The 16,783-nt window shown below is 45.8% G+C and overlaps 1 protein-coding gene across 1 annotated transcript in view; it reads left to right on the forward strand.

The window, feature by feature from the left end:
• LOC309556458 (epidermal growth factor receptor-like) overlaps window positions 1-16,783 on the forward strand; it is a 285,296-nt gene that overhangs the window by 59,040 nt on the left and 209,473 nt on the right. The window contains exon 4 of the mRNA XM_082258918.1: window positions 2,219-2,721. Coding sequence (XP_082115044.1) covers window positions 2,219-2,721 — 503 coding nt within the window. The remainder of the gene's footprint in view (window positions 1-2,218; window positions 2,722-16,783) is intronic.

The raw sequence follows: 16,783 nt of genomic DNA on the forward strand, positions 1-16,783 counted from the left end.
AGCAGTTCAGTCGGCTGTAGCAGCTGGTATGCAGGACATCCAAAAGCAGCTCAATCTCATAGGCTGAATGAGGTGGAAACTCGGGTGGCCAGCATAGAGGAGGAGAACTACAGCTCCCATAATTTCGAAATAACCCAGGACAAACCAACCAGTTTTTGCTGCAGAAGGAGGAGGACTTGGAGAATAGAGCGCGCAGGAGTAACCTCCGCTTTATTGGAATTCCGGAATCCGTGCCGCCATAATCCATCCCGGACCTTTGCTCCAAACGGATCCCGGAGGCGCTGGGTCTGCAAGGCATCTGCGTGGTTGAAAGGGCTCACCGCATGGGGATTCACTCCTCTGACAGAACCTCGCCGCGTCCGATCATAGCGAAGTACTTAAATTACGCCGACAAATCCGCTATCCTCCAAAAATTCAGGCAATCCAAATCTTTTCAGATCGATGGTGTTAAAGTCCTGATTTTTGCGGACTATTCGGTGGAAGTGGCCAAGAAGAGGAAGGCTTTCCAGACTGTATGCTCAAAGCTGCACCAAGCTCAAATCAAATTCACGTTGGCATACCCGGCGACACTTCGGCTACGCGCACCCTCTGGCGAACAATTATCTTTCCAGGATCCCTCGGAGGCGGAAGCTTTCGCTCGCTCTCTCCACGCGGGTGGGTCGGACAACTTTTCATCTAAAACCCCTCCAACCCAGCGCGCCCTGGTCCCACGGAGCCCTCGCAAGGAATCCCCCAAGAGGCAAAAGTACTCGGACGTTGTCGGCGGCAGCCGTTTCCTCCCGAACAGTTGAGGAGTCCTGGACCCCTGCGTGTGTTTCTCTCCTCCTCTGAGGGCGCTAGTTGGGATCCCGTAAAGTATCACCCTCTTGCACTGTTTATCTCTCCTGTCATATGTCCCCCCAGGTTCATCCTGGGGGCCATGTGGTGGTCCCACCCTCATCTTTATTGCTCTTACTGTTTATATGCATACATATGATGTCTTGATGTTTTTCAGACGGTTATAGTTATCATGGTTTGCAATGGTCTGTCATGTCATCTTTGGCTCCAAGTCTGGGTTTCCTAGATGCTGCACTGTGTCTGCTTTTGGCATTGCGTTATCCGCATACGGGCCATGTTTTTGGGGAGCCCAAACTACCACCCCCCCTCCCCCCCCTCACTTCTGAGGGCCGGGGATGGGGCGGTGCCAGACCTGCATGGGTCCGCACCTAGGGCCTCGCCAGTGGATACGGTCGCAGCATTCGGAAAAAAGTGAGGTCCATGCTTTATGCTTTTTTGTTTTTCCTTTTGTTTATCCTTCTCCCACTACCACTAACCCTCTCCTTTATACCTCTCCTCTCACCTTTGCCTACGGCCCCGAGGACGGGGATGGTTCCTATCAAGTGTCCCATGTCACCCTATTACCATTACTTCCCTACAGCTCTCATCTTCCATTATGCTGCCCTGCCTGACGCACTTGCCTACACGGGTACCCCAATATCAGCTACACACCCCCTTCCCCCTGACCCTCCATGAGGATTCTGTCATGGAATGTCAGGGGTCTAAGGTCCCCAATCAAACGGATGAAAGTTTTGAGACATCTTAAAAGGCTCAAGACTGACATTGCCTTGTTGCAGGAGTCCCACCTCTCCTCTGAGGACTTCCTCCGGATGCGGAAGTTGTGGGTTGGCACGGTGGTGGGTTCGGCCGCCCTAGGTCGCAAAGCAGGTGTTTTAATACTTATTCATAAACGGCTCTCCTGTGACATCCTATCCATTACCGCTGACTCTAAACGGACGCTATGTCTCCGCTCATTTAAAAATTAATGACAGGGAATTACTGCTGACGAACGTGTACGCTCCCAACGTCCCAGACCAGTCCTTCTATAGAGACCTCTCCGCACATCTTCTCAAGTATCCCCAAGCTCCGCATCTCATAGGGGGGGACATTAATGCCCTCATGGACCCACTCTTAGACAAGTCTCTGATAAAACATAGGCGCAAGTGTTCGGCCCCTCTGACCCCGGGTCCCCTGGCACAATTAATAGATTCCCTTCACCTTACGGACGTATGGCGCCTCCATAACCCTACCGACAGGGACTTCACATTCTATTCCCACCCGCACAAGGTATTTACCAGGATAGACTACTTTTTCTCCTCGACCAATGTTCTTCACAGAATTGAGGATCCAGACATCCATGATATTGTTATATCTGACCATGCCCCCATCTCCCTGACGTTAGATCCACCTGATAAACAGGCTGACACCAGGCTTTGGCGATTCCCGAGCTGTCTCCACACTGATAAAGGGTTCCAGGCATACTTGGCTAAGGCGTGGGAGGAATTTGCTGAGCTCAACGCTTCGCACGTCTCGCAGCCCAACCTGTTCTGGGAGACGGGCAAAGCTTACCTTCGTGGTAAAATTATATCCTATGCCTCGGCCTACAGGAAAAACGCCTCTGAAAGCTACCGACGGGCCAGCGAGAGGCTTCAGGTAGCTCAACGGATGCTGCTGACCGCAGACTCCCCCGAAAATCGGCAGGAATGGACCTTAGCCAAGCAGGCCTTTGACTCGTGGGCAGACAACCAGGAAAACATTAAACACGCTCGCTTCTCGGCCCTAATGCATAAATTTGGGAATAAAGCCGGAAAGCTCTTGGCGAGACTATGTGGGACTCCCTACAAACCCACACATATTGCTTCTCTCCGCAGCTCATCAGGCATTACTGTATCCACTCCCCCAGAGGTAAAGAAAACAATGAGAGACTTTTATGCCTCTCTGTATTCCCCAGACCCTTTTGACGACCGACAAGCCAGTTTCTTCCTAGACAATGTCACCCTTCCTAAAATTTCTCCTTCACAACTAGAGACACTAAACGCTCCAGTGACCCTTCAAGAGATCCATGACACATTAAAAGCCTTGCCCCCAACAAAGCCCCAGGCCCAGACGGCCTCACCGGGGAATTCTATAAAAACGCCATAGAAATAATTGGCCCCACACTTCTGGAGGTGTACTCTGCCTTATGGGCTGGGGGTTCCTACCCTCCCACTGGCAACCAAGCCATAATTAAATTATTAGCGAAAAAAGGGAAGGATCCTCTGGAACCAGGATCCTACCGACCCATTTCCTTGCTAAACTTGGATGTTAAAATCCTGTCAAAAATACTGGCTACCCGACTGGCCCTTATCATGCCCTCCTTGATACACCCAGCCCAATCGGGGTTTACCAAGGGGAGGTCGGCTGCCTCAAATATACGTAAGGTTCTCATGGCTTTAGACCAGGCCACGGCTTCCTCGAGGGGGATCTGGCTATCATCACCCTGGACGCGGAGAAGGCCTTTGACAACGTGAGTTTTGACTGGTTATCCAGGGTTCTAACTTCTTTTGGCTTCTCGGGGCCGTTCACTCGCGTTGTCGGGCCATGTATGCCTCTCCTGCGGCCAGGTTGTGGGTAGCGGGGTCCCTTATCGACGAGTTCCGCTTATTCAAGGGCACGAGACAGGGATGCCCCCTGTCTCCTCTCCTCTTTAATCTGGCCCTGGAACCATTGTCCAGGTTTCTTTTGGACAAGGCGCCTCTCCATGGTATCCTGATTGGTAGTCATGAATTACGAATATCCCTTTTCGCCGATGATGTGTTAATATTTACCAGAAATCCCTCATCGGACATGCACACCATCATATCTATTTTTGATAAATTTAAACTATGTTCAGGCCTACGGATAAATTACGCTAAAAGCGAAATCCTCCCCCTGGGCAACGCACCCAAACCAGCATGGGTCTCCTCTTCTCCCTTCACTGTGGCGCCATCTCACATAACGTACTTGGGTATCAAAATAGGCAAATTCCCATCTTCTGTATATACTCTGAACTATCCCCCTCTTTTCCAAAAGATCTCTCGTGAACTAGATAGTTGGATGGATCTGCCTCTCTCGCTCCTGGGAAGATGTCATCTGGTGAAAATGGTCAGTTTTGCGCGGCTTTTATACCCACTACAAACGCTTCCTCTGCTATTAAAACACAAAGATATTAAGTCGCTGACCTCCAGTATCTCTAAATTTGTATGGCGAGGCAAAAGGCCCCGCATCTCCTACAGCAAACTCTGTCTTCCCAGGAGCGAGGGGGGAGCTAGTCTTCCTAATATTAGATTGTATAATCGGTCATGCCTACTCAGAATCTCCCTGGACTGGCTCTCGAGGTCTTCTCTCTACTCAAATTTTGTACTTGAATCGCAAATGTCTGCTCTCCTCTCGCTGGCAGCCCTCCTTCATGTTAAATGGAAGTCTATGCCCTCTCCACTGCAGCAAAATGTTCTCCTGCGGGACACAGTGATCGCTTGGAGGGAGTCCAGGAAACTTCTGAAGCTCCCCCCCTCCATGTCCAAGCACTTGCCTATACAGGGCATTTACTCCCGGACTGCATTCAGACTATTTTGCTCTGTGGCAACGTAAAGGCCTGTCGAACTTTTCTGATCTCTGTAACCACGCTACGGGTAAGCCCCGACCACTTCAGGACATTCTGGACGATTATCATCTCCCGGCTTCGCACGTTTTTCCTATCATGCAATGTTTTAGCTTTCTTCGTTCATCGGGTGCCTCGAATACCAAAAGGTTCAGTGATCCCTTGCTGGATCCTCTGTTGTTATCTGGATCTTATAGCATCTCTGACATATACAAGCCCTTTCAGAAACTTACGTCCTCAAACCTCGTTGGGTCATCGGCGGCCAATTGGGGCAAGGACTTTCCTAAGGAGAATTTGGTCACTAAGTTATTCCAAGGATACAAATACACTATGCGACTAACACCTAATGAAACGTGGAGGGAGACGCAGCTGAAAATACTGCACAGAGCCTATATTCCTTTTACGTCAAACGAACAGTCCCCCTCCGCGCGTCTATGCCCCCTTTGCAAAACTACCCGTCCATCACTACACCACAGATTTTGGTCATGTTCATTTAGATCTACATTCTGGGACCAGGTGCTGGGGTTCATCCACCGAATCACGCTCCTTCAGCTCCCAAAAGACCCTCTGTTACTTGTCTTTGGTTACTGGGATAAACGTCTCCAAATATGGACTAGCCGTCCTCTACCTTACCCTCGGATTTGGATCCTCACCTGTTTACTGAAAGCCCGCAGAGTTATCCTTGCCAATTGGATTGCAAATGAGGGCCCTACTGTTTCACAAGTACATCGTGAGCTTTTAAGCCTTATGACTAAAGACCGGCTTAATATGGACTCCAACTCTTCATCCTCTTCTGTTCGTTTCTCCAGCAAATGGCAGGACTTCCTTGCCTCACTACCCACAAATGCCGTTTCTGCACTGACTGCAGACACCTTTGTATATGCTGATACTGGGTAGTAAAAAACCAATACTGTAGGAAACACGTCATAATAATCTGAGTTGTATATCTCACAGGCATTTCTCCCCTCTTCATGTCCCCCCCCCACCTCCATACCTCTAATCCTCCCCTGTTTCCCCTAGTCACAACTCCCCCCCCCCCCCCCATGGCACCAATCCCTCTTGGTTAATCAAGGTCCATCCAACTAGGGTTCTAGTGTATTTTTTATTTCTGGATCTGACATGGTTACCCTTATTGTTCTTCCGGGTCAGATTTGAGCTCCTTCCTTTGCTCAGCCTTTGACCCCGAAAAATGTTAAAATGTGTTGTACAATGTTATACCTTTCTCTTTGTACCGTTCATTGACTTTAATAAAGTTTCTTTAAAAAAAAAAAAAAAAAAGACTTCTGACAGGTAGAGCCAGTCCACTCTGTCGAAAGCCTTTTCGGCATCTAACGACAGGATGAGACTCGGGGCCAAGGACGGGCCCTTCTGTGCCCAATGCAGTACATGTAGGGCCCGTATGGTATTATCTCGGGCCTCTCAGTTGGGCATAAATCCAGCCTGGTCCAGATGAATCAGAGTGGCCAAATGATCTTGAAGACGCAACGCCAGAACCTTGGCCATAATTTTGGCATCAGTATTAAGAAGCGAAATTGGTCGATAACTGGCACATTGACAAGGATCCTTGCCTTGTTTAGGTAGTACAACTATATACTATATACAGAGACCATACAGAGACCAGTAAGGCCTCTGGAGGAAGAGGGTTATCCCTTGTAACAGCATTGAAGTATGTACATTGTCATGCCTCCAGCATAAGAAGATAATTAATTCTATTGGAACTTGTAATACCAATATTGTCCACAAGATGCCACTGTGACATAGACTGTTGTACAGTACTTTATGGTACTTCCTGTTATCTATTGCTGGATATTAGTTCCACCCCTCTCTGAGAGAATCTCCATTTTAGAACAGCTCATGGACACAGCCAGACAGTATCTGAGGTTGCTGTGGGAAGATTCCTGAACCCCCCTTTGAAGCATCGCTGGTATGCCTATGAACTGTTGGTTATATATTCAATGCATATACTGTTTATGTTTGTATACTGATTATATGCCTTTATATGTTTATTTACAGTTTCACCTCTCTATTCACAATCCTATTCGCATATCCATTCTGACTTGTAACCTGTTCATGTGACCACTATTCTATCTCTGGAATAAAGCCTTAAGTTACAAAAGGACTGGTTATTGCAGGATTAAAGGTTTAGCTGTATGTTGAGCTGCACACTCCTGGGGCATATGTGTAATGAGAACAGAACAGTGAAACAGCGGCTATCCAGCAAGTGGGATTTAGGACAGAGACTATACAGAGGCCTGCTACTCTGCCAGCGCAGTCATCTGCATATGCAATACAGCAGTCTCTACACAGTCAAGCATTCCTGCAAGCGACATGTCACATAGCCAGACATCCTCACTCAAGACAAGGTCCCGAGTTTCCGGCTCCTCTAGATCTTCCTCCGCAAGCAATGCACTCGCCATAGCACGTGCGAAAGCTGAAGCCGCCAAGGCGCGAGCAGCCTTTGCTGAGCAAGAAATGCAGATTAAACAGGAGAAAGTGAGGATAAAAAAAGAGACAGAGGAAGCTCTCCTAAAAGCAAAGACACAAGAGGCACAGTTAGAGGCAGAGGAAGCCCTCCTAGAAGTAGCCCTAGAGAAACTGACTGTAGAGAAGGAAGTAGCAGCAGCCATAGCTGAAGCAGACGCCTTAGAATTAGCTGTATACCCGAGAAGTGAACGCAGCAGACGCAGCAACATTCTCGATCCAGCAGCTGAAACTCCAAATTCTCTACAACAAACTTCAGATTACATCAATCAACATTTTAAGACAAACAGTGTCAAAGATGACGTCAAAGAGACAAGCCAAAATCACCACACGGTACCGCTGCAAGTCTATGACAAGCCTCAAGCCTGCAAACAGGAGAAATCCGCACAAAGTGACGTCTCCTACGACAGACTTCCCATAAATTAGATAATAGAATCACCTTCTAATCGCCCTCCAGAACCAACGCCCAAGCTAGAACAGTACATCAGAGGCCAGCTTGGTGCCAGCAAAAGGTATAACTACACACAGCCATCTTACCATGACAACACACAACAGGCTAACCAAGCCACCATAGACTTTGCAAGGTTCTTTGCAGGACGCGAGTTAGTCACCAAAGGACTTGAAAAGTTTAATGACCGCCCTGAAAACTACAGAGCCTGGCGGTCATCCTTTCAAAACACTATCAGAGACTTAGGGCTATCTTGCAGCGAAGAGATAGATCTCCTGATCAAATGGCTTGGAAATGAGTCTGCCGAACATGCCAGGCGAATCAGGACAATAAATATAAACTACCCAGACACTGGTCTTAGAACAATCTGGGATAGACTTGATGAGTGTTATGGTTCAGCAGAAGCAGTAGAAAATGCATTATTCAAAAGACTTGATAACTTTCCCAGAATACCTAGCAAAGCCTACCATAAACTTAGAGAGTTAAGTGACTTGTTAATGGAACTTCAAGTAGCTAAATCCGAGGGAGACTTACAAGGACTTGCATTCCTTGACACAGCCAGAGGTGTCAACCCCATTGTGCAAAAGTTACCCTATAACTTGCAAGAGCAGTGGATTACACACGGATCCCGATATAAAAAAGACAGCATGATGTTCCATTCCCTCCTTTTTCTGTTTTTGTGGACTTTGTGTGCCAGCAAGCTAAAACAAGAAATGATCCAAGTTTTGATTTAACGCTGTTGTGTGCTGCTCCTATGGGACTTAACCCTCACAAACCTCCAGTAGCAGTACACAAAACTAACGTGTCTCCTCCAGGTTCCTTTCACAGGTCTGCCAACTTCTCTAACTCAGAGACAAAGGTCAACGATCCTGGTAAGCAGTTTCCCTTGCATCGGAAGCCACATCCTCTCCTAAAATGCAGAGCCTTCAGAGAGAAAACCCTGCAGGACCGCAAAGCCTTCCTCAAGGAGAACCACATCTGCTACAGGTGCTGCTCTTCAACATCTCATCTCGCCAAGGACTGTAAGGTCAGTTTGAAATGCACAGAATGTGACAGCTCAGATCACAACACAGGGTTACATCCTGGGCCAGCTCCATGGACTTTACAACACACCCTCAGCACTAGTGAGCACGGCGGGGAGGAGGAGCACACCACCACAACTACACCAGAGTTCACTTCACAATGTACAGAGATATGCAAAGGAGCCATAGGTGGTAGGTCCTGCTCTAAAATCTGCCTAGTCAGAGTCTACCCAGCAGGCCAAAAAGACAAAGCTATTAAGCTTTATGTAATCCTGAATGACCAAAGTAACAAGTCATTAGCCAGCTCAACTTTCTTTGACATGTTCAGCATTAAAGGCCCCAGCATTCCCTACTCCTTAAAAACCTGTGCAGGAATAGTGGAGACGGCTGGTAGGAGAGCATCCGGCTACCAAATCAAGTCCATCGATGGGCGATCTCGCTTGTCTTTGCCAACTCTTATCGAATGCAATCAGAACCCTGATCATGGATCTGAAATTCCTACACCAGATGTAGCTGCTCATCACCCACACTTGAAATGCATAGCACATCTGATACCAGAACTTGATCCTCAGGCTCAGATTATCCTACTCCTTGGGAGAGATATCTTACAAGCCCACAAATCAAGAGCTCAAATTAATGGTCCCAATAACGCTCCTTATGCTCAAAAGTTAGACCTCAGATGGGTCATCATAGGAGATGTCTGTCTAGGAAGCGTGCACAAACCTAACTCCGTTAGCAGCATGCTCACAAATACACTAGAGAATGGACGTCCCTCTCTTTTCCAGCCATGCCACAACCATTTCCTTGTTAAGGAATCAGCCTACGCCAACCACTTATCTTGTCCCTTCACAAGCCCCACTAGTGACAACTTTGCCTGTGACAGTGACCAAGACCATTTAGGGTGCACAGTCTTTCAGAGAACTAAAGACGACAATCGTGTGGCAATGTCTATCGAAGACAAACTCTTCTGAACTGATCACTGTCAAAGGATCAGTTCAGTATTAGAGCTACAGCAGTCTCAGGATCTTATCATCCGCACTGTACAGCATGAAGCCTATGCTAAGGAGATTGACTGTATCTTGAACGGAAACCCTATCCCTAGAGACAGTGCCCTGAGAAAACTTGACCCATTCCTCGATCAAAATGGACTACTTAGGGTAGGTGGTCGTCTAAAGCAAGCCAACCTAGAGTCAGAAGAGAGAAACCCTCTAACAGTTGCTGGTCACCACCACATCGCTCACTTGAGTGTATCACATCATCACTCCCATGTAAAGTGGAAGTCAAGATCCACAGAAACAAAGAGACGAAGTTGTTCCTCAGATCAGTTCCTGAACTAGTTTGTTGTTACCATCTGAAGAATAAATGGTGGTATTTGATGATACCAGGCGTGGAGTGTCATGCCTCCAGCATAAGAAGATAATTAATTCTATTGGAACTTGTAATACCAATATTGTCCACAAGATGCCACTGTGACATAGACTGTTGTACAGTACTTTATGGTACTTCCTGTTATCTATTGCTGGATATTAGTTCCACCCCTCTCTGAGAGAATCTCCATTTTAGAACAGCTCATGGACACAGCCAGACAGTATCTGAGGTTGCTGTGGGAAGATTCCTGAACCCCCCTTTGAAGCATCGCTGGTATGCCTATGAACTGTTGGTTATATATTCAATGCATATACTGTTTATGTTTGTATACTGATTATATGCCTTTATATGTTTATTTACAGTTTCACCTCTCTATTCACAATCCTATTCGCATATCCATTCTGACTTGTAACCTGTTCATGTGACCACTATTTTATCTCTGGAATAAAGCCTTAAGTTACAAAAGGACTGGTTATTGCAGGATTAAAGGTTTAGCTGTATGTTGAGCTGCACACGCCTGGGGCATACGTGTAGTGAGAACAGAACATACACAATGAGGGCCTATTGTATTAAACAGGACTTTATAATATTTGTTCGTAAAACCGTCAGGCCCTGGACTTTTTCCAGAGGGTAACAAAGATACTTCCCTCTCCACTTCTTCCACCGTGACCGGAGCTTCCAAGTCAACCAACACCTGGGTTGGTAATTTAGGGAGGCCAGTTTCCTGTATGCAAGTCCGGATCCCAGTCAATCTGTCCACTCCTTTTGGGTTAGTAAGGCTATACAATTTTTCCATAGAATGATTGAAAGGCTTTTAGAGGGGAACTAACCACCCTTCCTCCTGGTATATCTAATGCATGTACGTGACGGGCCTCCGTACGCTTCTGCAATATCCGCGCCAGCAGCCTACCACATTTGTTTCCATGTTCATAATATCTATATGACCAGAAGTGAAGTCTGTCTCTAGCTCTACGATCCTAACATTGCTTCAATGTTTCCCGAAGAGACTCAAGTTCCAAAGCCTCTTCCATACCCAAAGCCCATTTATGTTTTAATTCCAGGCTGTGGATCCTCTCCAATAGGCCCAATACTTCCTGTTGTCTCATCTTTTTTAACCTAGTGCCTTCTGAGATCAGAATCCCCCTTATCACTGCCTTATATCCCTCCCAGATGGCAGATGGTGCAACTTCTGAAGATGAGTTCAACTCAAAATAAGCACGATTCTCCATGGTGACCCTCTCCAACGTAGGGGGATCATCCAGGAGATTCTCATTTAATCGCCATGTCCGTGTTACGTGATAAGCTCCGGGAGGTCTAAAAGTAATAGATACTGGGGCATGATCAGAAACAGTAATTGACCCAATGGTAGCGGATTTAAGCAGGTCCAGGTAAAATTGATCCACCAATAGAATGTCCAACCTAGAATACATTTCATGTACCTTGGAGTAAAAACTATAATCCTTAATGCTTTGATTAAAAAGTTGCCAGCAGTCCACTAAATGAATTGATTTAAGCATTTTCTTAAGATGTCTACGTGCTCTAAAGGATGAGGGGGAATTACCCAAAGAGGAATCCAATTCTGGATCCGTGACCACATTGAAATCCCCCCCCCCCCCAGTACAACCATGCCCTCCCTAAACCCCACAAACCGCTGCAGTGTGGAGGTCAGGAAGGGGGCAGCACCGGTATTAGGTGTGTAAAGATTTGCAAAAGTATATAGTTGACCATTGATTGTCCGTTTAAGAAACAAAAACCGTCCTTCCGGATCCTGAGGGCGATCCTTCAGGGCAAAGGAGCAGTGTTTATGTACCGCATTAGATACCCCCTTGCTTTAGTGATTGGAGAGACACTATGAAACCATTGGGAAAACATTCTGGTGGATAACTGGGGGGTGGAGGAGGCAGTAAAGTGCGTCTCTTGAAGAAAGAGGATATCAAAATGCGAATGCCACAATTTCTGCCACATCCTCCCCCGTTTATTAGGGGAACATAATCTTAAAGAGGTAACCATAAGAAAATTGACAGAATCTTAAATAGTGGAAATACCTTTCTTGATAATGAATAGTCCTTTCCACTCTCTTGTGGGGTCCACAAAAAAAAAAAAAAAGGGAGGTTGAGAAAAGTCAGACAACAAAAAGAAAAAAAAACACAAAAAAACAAAAAAGGGAGGTAAAAACCACCTCCACTAAAGGAAAATAAGCCTAAGCTTTGGTTTCCTGTTGCCATAACAAAAAAGACTACTCAACCGGCCCCGGGGAAGACCTGCCACAGGTGCCACCTAACAGGAGGTAGTGTCTGAAAAGAGTGAGCGATGAGCTCTGCCACCCCGAGCATAAAAAAAAAAAAAAAAAACCCCGAAAAAAATTTCTCTCTTTTTTCTTTTCCCTTTTTTCTTTTTTAAGGGGAAAAAGGTTACAAAGTATCATAACTATTAATTTTTAAAGGCATATCCTACGATGTTCAAAAAGGTGGGTTCCCAGCCCATTAAGGCTATGCCTCCACTACTGCGGCTACAAACCCGCGCTACTTTTAGCGCAAATTTGTAGTGCGACTTGTTTGCGGCTACTTCTGGGGACCCCAGTGCGACCTCCTTCTATGAGGGACAACTCGCACTGAAGTCGGCCCAAAAGCAGTGCAAAAACCTTTTTACAAGTCGCTGCGACTCAAGTCGCAGCAGTTAGAACGGCCTAATTGAAAATAATGGGTTTTGACTTGCTGTGCGACTCGACATGTGTCAAGTCTCACTGCAAGTCGCAATAGTGGAAACGGAGTCCAATAGATTCTAGATTTTTCCCCTTAAGGGAGATTTAACTTATATAACCACCCATAATCATTTAAACAAAATTAACCTCCCTGCAAGCATTCAATTAACCCCCGGTCTTAAATTATATGTCTTCCGGGTTAAGTAGGAAGTTATTTTCACTTAAAAAAAAAAAAAAGGGGGAATTGATTGAATTATTAGAAAAAAATGTGTCCTGCAAAAATCATAATGGAGATCCCAGCCCAGCAATACGCACAGGGCACCCCCCAAGACACCCACAAAGATGGGGGTAAGGGGGGGGGCAGGCGAGGGGAAAAAAAAAAGAAAAAATAAACATCCTCCAATCCTTGCACCCCTCCCCCCCCACAGGGATAATTTTGTCTGCTTAAACAACCATGATCATAAGGACAGAGTAGACATTCCTACAAATAATTATAACCATGTCATTCCTAAGTAATTTGAGAGTCCCCTGATGTAGATGCCTTTTATGTTTTTTTGATTTAGCGGGGACCTGCCGCCACCTCTCAGGTCTCTGAGGTATAGGAATAGTACTCTGTATTCGCCAATCAGAAAAATCAGTCAAGGGTATATCCAAAATCTCACAAAAATGTTTCAGATCATCCTTATTCCGCAAGACAGCAGTCTTGCCATTTCTAGTTGCTGACAAATGAAAAGGAAACCCCCATCTATATACCACTTTTGCTGAGCGAAGAGTCTCCAATAGGGGGCGCAAAGAGCGTTGTTGCATAAGTGCTCTGTGGGAAAGATCTGGAAACAAAGTAAGCTGTGCTCCATCAAAATCGATGACCGATAAAAATCTTGCAGCTTTCAGGATATCATCCTTTAAGGAGTACCTATGCAGCTTACATACCACATCCCTGGGCCTTTCTCCCTTTTGAGGTTGAGGATATCAAGCCCTATGAACTCGATCAATTTCTATATTTGTTGGAGCTTTATCTCCCAATATTTGGCAAAATATGCCCTGCACCGTAGGAACCAGATCGTGTGACGCCGTACCAAAACAAAATTTACGTCATTTTTTCCCCACAAACAGAGCTTTCTTTTGGTGGTATTTGATCACCTGTGCGATTTTTACTTTTTGCGCTATAAACAAAAAAAGAGCATTTATTTTGAAAAAATAACAATATTTTTAAAATTTTTTTATATGAAATTCCCCCAAAAAATGTAAAAATCGAAATTTTTTTAAATTTTTGGCCAATTTGTTTTCTGCTACCTATGTTTGGTAAAAAAAATCACAATAAGCGTATTTTGTTTGGTTTGCACAAAAGTTATTGCGTTTACTAACTAAGGGAAAGATTTCTGTCATTTTTGGTGTTTTTTTTTTTTAACGAGTAATGGCGGCGATCTGCGATTTTTTTTGCGGGACTGCGACAGATCGGACCCTTGACTGACGTTTTTGACACTTTTGGGGGTACCAGTGACATTACTGCAGTAATCAGTGCTATATATATGCACTGTTACTGTAAAAATGACACTGGCAGGGAAGGGGTTAATTTTATTGGAGAGGGAGGGGTTAATGTATATTTACAACACAATTCACATTTTCAGGGGTTAATGTATGCCTGGTGCTTACTAACGTGTGTGGGGGGAGGTGACTGAGTGACACAAGGACAGATCGCAGGTTCAGCTATGCTGAACCCTGCAATCTGACCCTGCCTGTCACTTAGGAGATCCGCCCGCTTGTGTTTACACAAGCAGGCGGATCTCCACACTCGATTCCCCGACGATCGGGGAAGAGCAGCGGCGATCGCCACTGCTCCTCCCCTGGCCCGACTCCCGCTGTGACTGAATACAGCGGGAGTGAGCCTCCGGCGGCGCGCGCACCGCCGAGAGAGGGGTTTGTCTGGCGACGTAGGTCTACGTCGCCAGACGATAGCGAACCACTTTGCCCCAGTAGAGCTCAAGTGAGCAGTCGGCAAGTGGTTAATACCTTGCTAATGCGGATGGTGGTTTGCAACGAGCCAGAACCACAGGGGCGACACGTGAGGTGCACGGTGGGCCGGTGAGAGACAGCAATAATACAGTTCATCGGTTTACTCATGGTTAGCAGAAAGCCTCCCTGGGCTGGTCGCACAGTGAAGAGGAAGACAGCACAAAATCCTCCGGGGCACGCTCTGTGATAGGGAAACGCCAGCCAAGATGGTGGTTGAGGTGCCCGTGATGACAGGGGTGTTTAGAGTGCTTGTGGTGGCTGGGTCCCTTGGTGGTATTTGTCGTGACGCCAGTACCGTTAATGGTGGTACAACCAGTTGTAATAGCAATAGTGAAGAATGAGGTAGACAGTGGTAGGACACAACTCACAACTTTTACTGTGACTGGTTTTGATTGCAGCATAAACATCCAGATATAGTGCTTACTTGTAAGTGATTTGGCTTCTGGTACCTTTTGAGTCCAGTGAAATTGGTGAGATTGCCAGTGGCTAAGAAATCCTTCACCTTTATTCTCAAAGGTCTTTGCTGCCATTTGGTGGCTTTTACCCTTTGATTTTAGCAGTTCCAATTTGTCCCTTCTTAGGACTGACCTTCACTAACCTCTACATTGTGCTTCTCTCCTGTACACTCACTTCCTGAACTGCACAACTGACCACAGATAAACCTGAGCTGGGATAGATATCCCAAAGTGGTGCTATCCCCATCTTGTGGTGGGAAGTATGAAGCACACTTGACCAGCCTATGAACAGGGATTAAACAGGTGTAGCAATGCACATGCAAAATAAAGCAATGACAAATAAATAATACATTTGCAGTTCCCACATGTCCTGAGTGGGATGCTGCATACCCCCATGGTAAAACATGTGTCGACCTCGACACACTTTTGACTCGATGTTGTGTCTTCCGGTAAGATATAAGAGAAAGGAAAAAGCATGCATGCATAGGAAATAACAACATAACCCAAATCTTGTACTTCTTGTATCTGCAAGTAAAATGGGTTAGGCAAACATATCTCAGGCAACAACGAAATGTGTCAAAAGGTGACAAAAAGGGGTGTAGTTTTTCCTCTGAAGACTGGTGATGTATGGCAAAACCAGAATAGTCCGTGATGAGATGGAAAAAGGAAAACAAAACAAAAATAACATCTCAGGAGGCTCACAGGGTATGAGTCCGTTCCCTGGGCACAGGAAAATGTCAACAGAAGAATATCACGGAGGCTCAGGTACGTGAAAGTCTATCTCCGGGTGCAGGCTTGAACGTTGCAAAACAGTAGGTAAGTAGTCCTTTTAAAAAGTCCTTTAAAGGAAGTGAACATGACATCACAAGAAAGTCTTCTTCTCACTCTGGAACTTCAGATGATGTAAGGATGCATTCAATGATGAGATGGCAGGGTTGGTAGTTGTCTTCTCGGCTGCTGGTGTAGGAAATCCTTAAAACGGACAGGTGGTTGTCCTCTTGTAGTCCTGTCAGATCTTCGTAGCGGCTGAGTTTCTACAGGTCTTGTTTCAAGGGAATTTGGTGTCTCTTGAGCTGTAGTAGACACTTCTTGAGATAGCTCCTCTGGTTGAAGTGCGGTTGTATTGGTCTTGGCAGGCACTAAGATATTGAGCCATGGTGTAAGGAACCATTGTAAAGGATCAGAGTCTAATAATGCTTTTCCAAACGACCGTAGTGGATTCTCTGAATCAGATGATTTTGTAGGCTCTGGTTCTATGGATTGTGTTTCCTCTTGGACCGCTTCTTCTTGAAGAGTTTCTTCTTGAGTACTTTCCTTGAGACATAACTTAAGGCGATTGCGATGTACTACACGGGATTTGTTTTCTTTGGTGATCTCATAAGTATGAGTCTCTGGATTGAGAATAGCTGTAATGGCGTAAGGTTCTCTCTCCCATTTGCTATCTAACTTGCTGGTGCAATGGTCGTTTTTTAACCACACATGGTCACCAATTTTGAGAGGTTCTGCTTTGGCAGATTGGTTATAATCTTTTTGTTGCTTTTCATGAGCATGTTCCATGCGATGTTGAACAATTTCTTGTGCATCAATTAAACGTCTTTGGTGTTCACTCACCCAATCAGTCTTTGGTAGAGGGTTGATTGCATCAGGCACTTGTACGCCCAAAGTATGGTCAGCAGGTAGTTTACCTTGTCGGCCAAACATGAGATAGTAAGGTGTATACCCAGTAGAACAGTGAATGGTGTTATTGTAGGTGTACATCAATTGAGGCAATAGAGTAGGCCAATTACTTCTTGTAGCAGGTGGTACTGCTCTTAACATCTCAATTAAAGTTTTGTTCATTTTCTCACAAAGTCCATTCCC

This window comes from Pelophylax lessonae (genome assembly GCF_965119305.1).
Source record: "Pelophylax lessonae genome assembly, chromosome: 5".
Lineage (NCBI taxonomy): Eukaryota > Metazoa > Chordata > Amphibia > Anura > Ranidae > Pelophylax > Pelophylax lessonae.